This window comes from Setaria italica, chromosome IX (assembly GCF_000263155.2).
Source record: "Setaria italica strain Yugu1 chromosome IX, Setaria_italica_v2.0, whole genome shotgun sequence".
Taxonomy (NCBI): Eukaryota; Viridiplantae; Streptophyta; class Magnoliopsida; order Poales; family Poaceae; genus Setaria; species Setaria italica.
In genome coordinates this window covers 53,265,765-53,278,259 of record NC_028458.1, presented here as the reverse complement: position 1 = coordinate 53,278,259, position 12,495 = coordinate 53,265,765, and the positions used below count along the sequence as shown (strand labels likewise).

Sequence of the window (12,495 nt, the reverse complement as noted above, 5' to 3'; positions counted from 1 at the left end):
TATAGTTTTGATATGCACTTAAATATATATATATATATTATATTTAGAAATATAGTAAAAATTATCTATCTCGAAAAATCAAAACGAATAATATTTTAGGACAAAGGACTCGCGAAAGCTAAATTATACTCCTCCTGTTTCAAATTGCAGGTCGATTTCAATTTTGTAGGTTCATAGATATTATTAGACACCTAGACATGCACTATATCTAGATGCATAATAATATCTATAAACCTAAACAAACTAAAACGGTCTACAGCAGAGGGAATAGATTGTTACTAAAAGCTGGACCTCAATCTAAGGGATCACAAGAGCTGGATTTTCACAACTTGGGTGGATCCATACAATTCAAGCCCTGAAATTATCCATAATTCAGTAGATAATGACTAAGACCATGACAAGGTGTCCCATAAAACCCGGATAGCACGGTCGCTATCTCTTATTACATCCAAAATTCTGGATCAACACAACCTAATCTCTCCATGCTAAAATTACGGATTGTCACTCGCTCACTTGACCCGGTCGAAGGAGAGGAGCTTGCGCGTGTTGGTCCAGATCTGCTCGGACACGACGGCGTTGTACGTGGCGTTCTGTCCGGCGAGGTTCACAGCGACGATGTCCAGCCGGTAGTTCGCGCCGGACACGACCTGCTCCTCGCCGCTCACCACCTTGCCGAACCTGAGCCCGTCGTTGGCGCGCTTCACGTGCTCCGCCACCGCCCACGCGCCGATCTCCTGGACGTGAGCGTCCTCGACGTCGGGGATAACTCCCCAACCCCCATGTAGGGTCGCCGTGACGGGGGTGGTGGCCGCGGCGGCAATGGCGGCGGCAATGGCGACGAGGAGGCTGCAGGTCCTCATTGATTTTCGTGAGGTTTCAGGCAGGCTTGGATCCAGTTGGGTTTTCAGTTTGAGACGGAGGTGTGGCTGGTGCTGTGAGGACATTTTGGGGGCTTTGGGCATCGTTAAATAGCACCAAGGCATCTAGTACGAATTAATTTTTTTGAGAGCGTAGTATGAATTAATTATTGGATAGCTAGATGCCTACACTGCAATGTATATATTCACCATCAGATAGCAAGCAACCAATTAATTTAGTGCTACAATATATATATTCACCGCCGGAGGATCAAACACATAGAACAATTCCAATTACATTAATCCTGCAATGGAAAAGCACTGTTGAGTATGCATGGAGTCGTGAACCTTCAACACTCAACAGGGATCAGCAGCCATTTCTACAGAACAAAACCTCTGGGGAATGGAAACATTCACTTGTACTTCATGTTCAGCACCTTTCCCAGCGTCAAGCCGCGCGGCGTCGGCATGTCCTCCCCTCCCGGCCGTGCGTTTCTCAGCGCCCCGGTGGACGGCGTCGTCCCAGAAGGCGCGTGAGGCGGCGTCGACCGCGTCCGCGCGGGCGTCAGAGGAGCCCCCTCGAGGGCCGCCGGGCGCCCGCCGTCCTCCGAATCCGACGGCGCACGCCGCCGCAAGGGGGTATGCTGCTGCTTCCTCCGGAGCTCCTCCCTCAGCTCCCGCTCCAGCGCCGCCTTCGCCTCCTCGGCTAGCTCCGCCCGCCGCACCGCCTCCTCGAGGCTGAACCGCAGGTCGCTGATCTCCGCGCGCGCCGCGTCCAGCTGCTTGTCCCTGGCCGCGACGTCCCCGTCGCCGCTCTTCGACACGAGCACGTACCCGTCAAGCTTGCTTCCTCCCTGCCCCCGCTCGGGCTCCAGCTCCTTCGTGTAGAACTCGTCATCGTGATTGGAGACGATCTCCGTGGCAACGACGCAAGTGTCTGGGTTGCCTTCGCGCGGCGTGGAGGTCGGAGCTGCGGCGGCTTCTGCTCGCTGTTCTTGGGTTTCTACGATCGCGACGTTTCCAGGCTCGGCGATGCTGGTGTCCTTGGCGTCAGAGTGCACGCTCTGGAAATCGTCCCTCGAGCTCTCGAGGACAAAGCTGGCGTCTGCTTTGGCCTCCTCGTGATGTTGCAGGTGGAGATCGTTACCTTGGCACGCCGTGGAGTTTGGAAGCACGCTATCTGTTTCAGCTGGTTCTTGATTGTTTTCAGCTAAAATATTTCTGCTGTCTGATTGAATGGCATTGTGATCTTCTCCAGAGATCTCAGCGTCAAGACAACTTGTCCCTTGATCATCGGAGTTCCCTTCAAGGACTGTCGTGTCCTGAACCATAACGTCTGCTCCTTGCTTATCCTCTGCTACATCCTCGGATACCTCGATTTCCATCTTGGTTTCATCACACGTTGTAACATGGCCATCATTTCTGAAGATTTCAGAAACAAAGCATTCTTCCGCAGAGTGCTGAAACGTGAATTCCGTTTGCGCTTCAGTATCTCTCACTCCTAATTCACATGCCTGCACCTGATCATGTTCATCAAAATTGTTGCAGCCAGCAGCAGCTGTTATCACCGTTGTCGCATCAGAACTTTCTGCAGGCAACACGTAAATCTCCTTCACCTGCTGGAGCTCCGACCGCAGGTACTCGATCTCCACCGTCTTCGCCAGCAGCTCCTCCTCCATCCTCTCCGCCATCTCCACCTGCCTCCTCACCACCTCCAGATTCCTGTCAGAGTTAAAGAACTCGAGCGTCGCCTCCTGGAAGAACAACGACCTCTCCTCCTCCGCCCTGATTGCGGCGACCGCCGACGACAGCACCGTCTCGTTGAGCCGGAGGATCCGCGCCAGCGCGTCCCTGGTGCTCTCCCGCTCCAGGATGGCCCTCGTCTCCATCGCCTCCACCTCCCGCAGCACGAAGGCGACCGACGCCCTGGCCTCGCCGAGCTCGGCCCTCGCGGCGGCCAGCTCGTCCCGCATGGCCCCGCGCTCGCCGTCCGCCGCCGCCTGCCGGCTCGCGATCGCTGCGTTCTCGGCCTCGAGCTGGGCGATGCGCGCGCGGTCTCTCTCGTACTGGTCCGAGAGGTCCCGCACGGCCTTCTCGAGGGCCTCGATCTCCAGGGCCGCTTGCTTGTGCTGGCTCTCTCGGACCTCCAGCTGCAGCTTGCAGGCCGCGAGCTCCTTGGTCAGGATGGCGATCTCTTCCTCCTGCGTTTTCGCCAGCAAGTGAATGGTTTTGTCACGATCAAATGGAAGTTGGAAGTAGCGGATTCAACGCACATTTGTGTCCGGACTGATGAGCCTGCTCTGGTCGCCTCCCCGGTCGAAGATGCCCACGGCGGCCTGCACGGATTCTAATGGTCTAGTGTCGATCTCGGCCATCAGTTCTCCTGCGGCTTCCTGCACTCGATAGACAATAAGATTTGATATCTATGTCATCATCCACGCGTGGTCTTGAAGACTGGTCAGTCTCTGTAAAGTTTCAGTGTAGATTGATGAACAGAAGGGTACAAGAATTCGACTGCTCTGCCATAACAAATCGCGTGAACTAAGGGACCGAACGACATAGGAGATTGAAGAAGTTGCAGAACTTTGTTTTCACGTAGATATCGGACAAGAAAGCTCACGTACCTAGTTCAGAGCACAGGTCAGGCGCATCGATCTCACTGGACAAAATAGACTGCCCAAGCACGGGTGTAACGAGAGTGCGACGATGAAATGGGTGGTCAAGGGAGGTTGATATAGGCAGAGAGCCGCAGGGACGAGCGGAGCCGGCGAAAACGAGGCGCCGTGGCAAACGAGACGACGCGCTTTGGGTGTGGAGACGCCGATGCGGCCGGTCGTGCACTGGTGCAAGGGCAGGCGCTGTCGCTTTGCTTCTTCATCAGCTAGCCCGCTCAGGCTGCGATGACGCGATTTCATCCTGTGACGCATTATCAGATAAAAAAAACTGTGACGCTGTCGCATCTTTCGGTGCGTACGACCGAGCGCGGCTTATCCGCCTCTGTCGGGCACATATTCTGCCTCTTGCCAGCCGCGGTGGCGGCGCCAGAAAATGTCCCGGCACGTTTTTGATATATTCGTGCATCGCGATTCTATATGCAACAATCAGTGTAGCATCCGGATATCGATAGCAACAGCGGGGAAAAATCACATTCCAAATGGGCCATGAACCACGAACAGTGCTGATTATGGGATGGCAATTCATAAGCATTGCGAACACCGATATATCGATTATAGCGTTACAGTAGGACGGACAAGCTACGCGAATGAAAAATTCCTAGCGACAGATGCTCGCAAACATAATATTCTGACTATACAAATCTCAGATTTGGACTCGTGATCATCCTCGGTAGCACTACCGCAAATAGCGTCCGGATAAAGGCAAGTTAAACCTCAACGCTGACACCGTCTTCGAGGAACACTAGCCCTACAAAGGGCCTTGCGATACCTTTGGCCTGGTACTTGCTAACCTGCCGAGTAGACTGCAGAAACACCACATGCGTGAAGGCAGATTAACAGGCTCATTGACTCACCGTCTCCAGGATCACTCTACAGATCAGTAGTAGGTTGTGCCATAGTAGGGTTGAGGAGCTGCTGCCGCAGGTTGCTGAGGGTAGGCTGCTGTTGGTGCCGGTGCTGGTGCCGCTGCGGGCACTGGTGCTGCTGCCATTGCTGCAGGTTGTGCGTAGCTTTGTTGTGTGTAGCCCTACAAAATGTTATCCGCAATTTTAATCAGACGACATCCTTCAACACATTACAAGTTAGTGTAGTTGTGAACATAAGGGGGGAACCTCACTGGACAATGAGGTATACCAGGTGCACGAACCAAGAGGCAAGTGTAAGCAGAAAGTGAAGAGATAGCTCCAGTTAAACCTGACTAAGGTTTCGACCAGGTTTAATCTACATGAGCATAAATTACTGCTGGTTCATATCTGCTAGAGGTAATACTGATTGAACACACATAACGAAAAACATGACATGACTAAACAAAACATAGGTTACGGCCATTAGGTCTGAGTATCACTTGTTTGACAGATCAGAAGTAACTATCTTCAGTTACCATCGGTAACCTTGACTGCCAGTAAACATCGCCATGTTTGGGTAAGACTGCCTAAGAACTAGCTTCTTTTACTGAAAAGAACTATTGAAAAAAGATAATTACAACCCAAATGATAATTGATAACAGCTTTTACTCTGCCATGAAATCCCTTTTTTCATCAAATTGAAATCCTTATGTAATTTTCCTGATTGGGCATGTGGATATATGTAGGGAATCTAGATGGTGGGAAGAGTGTGACTGTAGCATGGTCATTCCTTGCAACAAATTTTGGAAGACACTAGGAATATTGCTTTGACTTGAATTTCCAGAAGCATTTCCAAAACATATGCAGAAATCAAATTCAGTACCTGAGCAGGGTATGCTTGAGGGTAAGCACCATAAGCAGCTTGAGCAGCAGGCTGAGGCATTTGATGGCTGTAGTCATAAGTTCCATATGCAGGGTATGCAGCCTACAATGCAAAAGACCTTTTAATCAATAAACAACAGTGTATAGTTAATCAATAATAGCATCATTATAGCCAAACAAAAAAAAAGCGACTAATTTTCAAATGAAAAAAAAGAATATCTAAAGCTTGCCCCAGGTTCAATAATTCAAACTCCTAGTTGTGAAAGTAGTAATAGGAATGAACTTTTAGATCTAGCAAAGAGCACGCCAAACCAGATGAAACAATTCCAAGTAAAGTGTCAGCTTAGGTAACATGGATGATAGCTGCAAATTCAGGTAGGCTTAACAGGAGGCATTGAGATATTTAACAATTTATATCTATTGTGTCTGGGAAGATTTAAAGAGACGATTAAACAATGTCCATCTCATATTCTTTTTATTTCAATAGGCTGCCCAGTATCTAGATTAGTGCACCAAAGAAAAAGTATATAAAGCAGCTAAATCTCGCAAATTTATATGAATATATAACCTGAGGTGCATAACCAGCTCCCCATTGTTGCCCTGATGCTTCAGAAGTCGCGGGCCAAACTGGAGGATTGGGAGCATTTGGATCAGTCCCCATAACTGGCTGAGTACCACCAATTTTAGCCAACTTGTCCCTGTCTGACATAATAGCATCATCTGCTTTCCGTTTCTTTGATGGTAGAATGCTTCTCTTACATGAAAAGAGAGCCGTGTGCCGAGTTAAAGCCTTCTTGATTGACTTTGCATCCCCAAAGAGATCCAAAAACTACATGTAGGCAATTTGTAAGAGGCATTAATCTAAAGTATCAAACTGGAAAAATCCAAATGAAAAATAAAAGAAATGAGTTCATTTACATAGCACTAACAATACCAGAATACCATATTTGATAGTACAACAGAGATCATTGTGGTTCAAGAATAGACTAACTTTAAGGAGAATTCTGCTTATATTCAATTCGTTACATAGACAAAAGCTGCAAAACTACATGACTCAGTGAACCAAAATTCCAAACATTTTCCAAAAAAAGAAAGCACTTCATGTTCCCAAAGATGAGCACCCAAAAAGACACAGACCACAGGAAGTGACGTCCCCTTGGCTTTGTCTTAGAGAGGGGGAGTACCTAGCCCTTTTAGGGAGCTACTCACACGACCTGCGAGCACACAGGTTCCAGCCTGGGTGGGCAGCCTCTCAACTTGAAGCTCTAGCCATCGCTTGCAAACATTATCACAAAATTCTTTATGTTCCAAAAGAAGAGCACACAAATAATGCTACCGAACAGTTGTATGTGATGATTTCACTAAAAATATAGTCAAAGAGCATAAATAGCATAAAATCCTGACAACCATTCGACATAAGTACTGTATACTATCAACACTAACTTAATGCACCTAAAGAAAACATTATTATATATGGCCTTCATTAGGGAATGATCTTACTTCACACTTCTAACACCACCTCAACCACAGAATTCATGTTATCTAGACAAACAAGAAGGAACTCAATATAGAAGGGCTCTGCTTTTGATTATTACCTCCAAAAATATGGAAGATATTTCTTCTTTGTCGCCTAGACTTGACCCCTCTCCTTGAGATGATTCATGTGTAATAAACCTCTCCACAAGTGAATCTAAAAATTCAATACGCTTTACACATGGAAAGATAGACTCTAGATGAATGACAGCCTGCAAAATAAAGAGGTAGTATTAGTCTATTAGACAGAATAAGGGCAAAGATGAAGAGGAATATCGAAAGTCATAACCTCAAGAACTGGTTTTGTTATGTTCAATTGCTCATGCAATTCAGTTAAGGTATCCCTTGCCCTTTCCAAATCTTGGATGGCCTACACATTTCAAGGAACACATCAAATTCCACCAACTGAAATAGTGGATAATAGATAGAAATAGAATAATACCAGAATTTCCACTCAATCAACTACTGAATAAACAGTAAATGAAAAAGAGAGAGGAAAGCATCTCCTAGCTCAAACAGACAAAATTGGAGCACTTAATTTTTTTTTACTGGCTAACCACAATGTTCAGTCAAAACAGTCAGATTCAGATGATACAGCACAGACAGGCATGTAAACACTTTTTTACGTTCACGTACCAAAAATAAGAAGCGTGAGTACTGAATAAGCAACGTTGGCAAGAGCTGGCTCTGTTCCTTTTCCTTTTCAGTTGAAATGGCCTTGTCATAAACTGAACAAGCTGATGCATCATCACCCTGCAAACAGGAGGTGGATTAAACAAACTATACAAGGCTTTAAAAAGGAAAAAGAAAAGGTTATTTGTTCAAAGACGTACCAGTCGGTGCTCCATATTGGAATGCTTCACAATGGCCTCTAGAAAGCCAGGACATAGTACTGAGTAAAGATGCTCATATTCTGCACGTGCTCCAGAAACATCTCCATTAAGCTCCTTAAAGCGTGCACTAAACAGATGCATCTCTGGCTGCTTCTGTTAAAAAATCAAAGAGAAACAGGATGTGGCTATCAGCAAATCTAAAACCACTTAGCATACATAATGTTGTACTGCACACAATCAAACATTATTATCTACATTTTTCTTCTCAATTAGATTTGTGTTGTTTCTGCAACCTGCTCAAGCCTCACCTTTGGAGGTGATGCGGTTGCTTTTGTAAGGGACCAATTGTTCTCTCTTTCCCTTTAATACAAAGATACGGAGATTTGTTGCATGTTTGAGATAAAAAATTCAGCTCGCATAAACCAAAATTGACCATGATGTATAACATTTTTATGCTTGTCAACATATCCAGCTGTTTAATTGACTTCCTGTTTTGTTCCTTTTATTTGCATTTGTTCATGCCAATAAGAAATATGGACTAAAAGAAACACCCATCTAAGAGGTGCAAAAGCAAGACATAATACAACAGTTAAAGATACGACCAAGAATGTGGACATAGAATTTGGTTACATCCACATTCAAACTTTGTTGATGGTAGATTCACAAAAAGTACAACAGATAAAGAAGAAATAATGGAATCATAAAGATTCACAAAAAGTACAGCAGATAAGGAAGAAATAATGAAATCATAAAGCGCATAAAAATATAAATGGATCTAGTATATTGTTCTACAAGTTATAAAGTGATACCTTGACAAACACATGAGTGGCACGAGCCAGGGCATTGTTTGCTAGTTCTAGACTACCTTTATCCTCCATACATTGCACATAGCGGATCCAGAATTCTGAATAACTAGCACATGCAATAACACATCTTTCGTACAATTTGATAACCTGAAAAGGTAGAAAGTGCCATCAGAGAACATAAGCATGAGGGGGGAAAGGGGGTATCTAAAGGGAATATGAATTTGGTATTGACAAAAAACAAAGAGAAGTTCACACAGATTACTCCATTAGCTGATTACGGAGGCCCCTCCATAAGAAAGGAGGGACCATCCTTGCTTGATAGATAGATGGTTAAGAAGGTGAGCATTAAGCAAATACCTGCATATATGAGATTAAAAATTCAAACAACTGGTATTTGGTACCATATATCATTAACCCAGAACGACCACTGCCAAATGAAAGTTTGGAGTACTTAGCCTCATCGAAACCAAACATTATGTCCACGCTCTATCCTCAGTTCAATATCCCATTATAAAGGAAGCTTCTCCAAAATACTAGCCGTTACAGCATATAATGGAGCCAATAAGACTGGATTGTAAGTTATAAGATTCCAAACGTTCCATAAAATCTACTAAATAAAAAAGACAAAAGGTTGCTATAAGTGCAAAACCATACCTTATTGATGTCTTCTTCCTTCTCGATAAAATCAAGGTAGTTATGCCAATTTTCAAGCTCTGGATTGTCAAGAGGCTTGACGTGAAAATATGGTCTTCTAATAGCTAGCTCAAAACCAATAATCTTAGATTCATACTCTTTGGCCTTCTTGTACATCTCTTCTCTCATGGAGACATACTTTGCAAGGTTCTCTGCTTCAGGTTTGCTGGATTTATCAGGATCATCAGGATGTGTCTCACCATCAAGAACCTGAGCACTATTCTCAGAAGCAACACCATACACAGAAGCTTCCTCCGCAGTCAGTATCTCCGAAAGATCCCGTGTTGAAGCCAATTCCTTGAGGCTGTGTAAAAATAACAGTTAGTAAAACAAGAATTTTTACATAGTTGTATTTTCATAAATGAGATTATATATCATTATCACAATTCAAGTACTTAAAATATCAAGCGCAATTAAAAGCACGGTTAGGAAATGAGGAAACGGTATGGTGGAGTATGTGTTTTATTTCAATTCATACATGGCAGAGTGTTGTCAATAATATGTTGCCTTGATCCACTTATCAGCCAATAAAGCTAACATTTATTATGCTGCAGATAAATAACAGGCACAAAAGAAAGCTTCACTTCCAAACTTCCATATAAATAACAGAATTAATACAAATGACTTACCAATTAAAGTACCGATCAAGCTGCTGTATGGGATGCTCTAATATTCTTGTATATATCACAGCTAGATGACTCCATGCCTGCAGTGATTCTTCATACTTAACATACTCATCCCACAAAATATTGGATCGATAATCTGTTCCAACGTACGCCAAACCTCTTTCAAACAGTCTGTAAAAACAAAAGGTGGGTAAAGTTACTGAAAGGTGAGCAAAGTTGCTAATTCGAAAATGGAACGAGTGAGATAAAAAGAAGTACATCAAAACACAATGAATGATGACTGGAATGTGCAAACGCTAGTAGCTACTTACGTCTAGGAAGGACCATTATTCTTGACATAAAATTTTTCGAAATACCTAGTATGACCATATGCAGTACGACGGGTCTAGAGTAATGTTTCATGAAATAAGCATGCTATTATGTCAAATATAACTATTTAGCTAATGATGAAGTATAAAATAACATTTGCTCAAAAGAAATGCCTTGCATAGAGATTTTAAGTCCACAGAAGGTGAATAAAAAGTTTATATTTAGTAATAAGAGGCAGGTATAGTACTAGGCTATTGACCATAGGTCCATTACAACTCAGAGACAAACATATCACTCTGATAACATATATGAAATTTGAATATATCATATTTGCAGATGGAAATTGCTGCCTCGCAGATTGGACAACTAGGGCTCTAACATATTCTAAAGAGCTTAATCAGGAATGCCTAAATACTAAAAAAATCCAAACCCCCAGTCATTGAAAATTAAACCAGGAGACAGAGATTCTAGGCACATAAACTTCATCAGAATATGAACGTTGTGTAGGATTGGTACCTTCTGATGATCTCTGGGTCATCATATGTTGAAATTGCGAACTGACAGTAGTTATACCAAATGTCCACTGAATAAGTAACTGCAAGAACCGCTCGTTCATACACCTCTATAACTTTGTTGGCACCATCAAGTCTACCTTCATGATCTGCATATTTCTTCCAATAACCAAAGCAAAGAGGGAACTCCGCAAGAAATGCATCATACACTTTCCGTATCTTCAAAATATTGCTCTGGATGAAAATATATAAAAACATGCATTATATAAATGTATAAAGAATACCATTTTATGATGACTGATTATTCAGATTAAAGTTACATCAAGTGCACTTTATTGAAACAACAAAGACACACAAAACTATGATAGACCAAAAGTATCAGGGACATCATGCAGTTCGAAGTTCAAATTAACTGAAGGAAACACAAGGATCACGAACTATACAATCAGGGTAGCAGGAAGAGGCAATTACTAAAGATTGTAAACTCGTTGTACGAGAAACAAGGATACAGCTGAACATATACCAAATAAATGCATAAAATTACAATATGCCACAAATCCGCCACAAGGAAATAATTGCAGGAACTCATGTTCTACAAATTAAGAAATTAAGAAATAGCATAATTCACAAGCTGTTGTAAAAATTACAAAATGGCTCCTCTACACATGCAGATACAGCAAGCTCCACAGCCAAAGTGTCAAGAATGGTTTACGGACAATCAGCAAGCCAGCATTACCTCAGCATTCTTCTCTGTTTCATCAATAAGTGTGGTCCAAGCATTGAAATCTAAGGAATTTGCAGTAACAACACTCCACAACCTAGCCTCTTCTGCTGAAACCGCAGCTGCAAAAGGAAAACAACACGTTAAGAGCAAACTGCAGGTAGGATACTAAATTAGGGAAGCGTGCATGCCCAACATTCAAAATCATGGGAGCTTGCAAGCTCAACATTACCTTCTTCGTATGATGGCTCTGGAACCGGCTCGCCCATCTCGTTGGTGACTGCGGCGCCGTTCTCTGTAGATTGGTAATTAGCCATCTCGCCAGCCGTCCCATTCAACGCCGCGTGCTCGGCCGGGTAGGCAGAGCCATCAGCTGCCTGGGCTCCACCGTCAGGGGTCACGGCGCTCCCACCGGTGACAGCCGGTGGATTATGACCGTACGCGTTCGCCTCAGGATTGGCGGTCGTCAAATCGAAAGCTGCGGCACCAGGCTCCGCGCTACCGGAATCGACACCGGCAGCAACGGTCTGGTGTTGCTCCATTGCGCGCGACGTAGGAGTCGTATCCCGCGCGACCAACGCGAAGCCCTAAGCGAAGAGAGAGAGAGGGAGCGAGCGTGGAAGGTGAAATTAACGCCCGAGAAGTGGGAGGAGGCGTGTACAGGTAAGGGGGAGGATGAGGGGCACGCACCGGAGAGCCGCCGATGGGAGGAGTCGCAAGCCGGGAGGGGAGGTAGGGGGAGGAGGCACCGGCAAGGAGGCGGTGGGGGTTCGGCGCCTGCGTGCGAAGTGGCGATGCGGAGGGCGGAGGAGTGGAGGACGGAGGGGTTAGGGTTGGATCGGGGGGACGTCGCGGTTGGAGGAAGAAGAGGCGGATACGTGGGCCGGACAGGGGTAGACGGTAGACCGTAGATGATGGAGCTCGCGGGCTTGCGGCGGATTATATGATGTTGGTGGGCTGCAGCAGGCCGAAGAGGATGTTAGCCCACGGCCTGTGACCGTTGGCCCAAATTACGCGTTGTGTCTTTTTTATTTTGGAAAAAAGTCCTTTCAAGGTCCCACGTCTATTGCTATTGTCCGAGTTTCATCCCTTACATGCAAAACTAGATATCGGTCATCCCTCAACTTCTAAACCGTTTGTTTTTGTCCCATAGCTGTTTTGAGGGTGGTTTCGCATGATGTGGCGCTTGATCCACATGTTAGG

At 44.9% G+C, this 12,495-nt stretch overlaps 3 protein-coding genes across 4 annotated transcripts; all 3 read right to left on the bottom strand.

The window, feature by feature from the left end:
- Positions 1 to 399: 399 nt before the first annotated feature.
- On the bottom strand, positions 400 to 921 carry LOC101754611 (cysteine proteinase inhibitor 8). Its single transcript, XM_004987057.3, has one exon. The coding sequence runs from the start codon at positions 858 to 860 to the stop codon at positions 510 to 512; it is 351 nt and encodes a 116-aa protein (XP_004987114.2). The 5' UTR covers positions 861 to 921; the 3' UTR covers positions 400 to 509.
- Positions 922 to 1,021: 100 nt separating this feature from the next.
- LOC101759603 lies at positions 1,022 to 3,726 on the bottom strand. Of its 2 annotated transcripts, XM_012842563.2 has the most exons (3): positions 3,482 to 3,726; positions 3,131 to 3,250; positions 1,022 to 3,058 (listed from the first exon to the last, which is right to left on the bottom strand). In XM_012842563.2, exons 2-3 carry the CDS (start codon positions 3,230 to 3,232, stop codon positions 1,271 to 1,273), a joined length of 1,890 nt encoding a protein of 629 aa, XP_012698017.1. In that variant the 5' UTR covers positions 3,233 to 3,250; positions 3,482 to 3,726; the 3' UTR covers positions 1,022 to 1,270. The 2 variants fall into 2 exon arrangements, with proteins under 2 accessions (XP_012698017.1, XP_022678657.1); XM_022822922.1 differs by lacking the exon at positions 3,482 to 3,726 and having other exon boundaries at positions 3,131 to 3,415.
- A 279-nt stretch (positions 3,727 to 4,005) lies between these two features.
- Positions 4,006 to 12,149, bottom strand: LOC101758923 (pre-mRNA-processing factor 39). The gene is made up of 14 exons (XM_004985193.3): positions 11,983 to 12,149; positions 11,525 to 11,879; positions 11,308 to 11,414; positions 10,576 to 10,805; positions 9,754 to 9,921; positions 9,086 to 9,428; positions 8,435 to 8,578; positions 7,626 to 7,778; positions 7,429 to 7,545; positions 7,082 to 7,162; positions 6,855 to 7,004; positions 5,828 to 6,088; positions 5,261 to 5,362; positions 4,006 to 4,559 (listed from the first exon to the last, which is right to left on the bottom strand). Exons 2-14 carry the CDS (start codon positions 11,832 to 11,834, stop codon positions 4,410 to 4,412), a joined length of 2,316 nt encoding a protein of 771 aa, XP_004985250.1. The 5' UTR covers positions 11,835 to 11,879; positions 11,983 to 12,149; the 3' UTR covers positions 4,006 to 4,409.
- Positions 12,150 to 12,495: the final 346 nt, after the last annotated feature.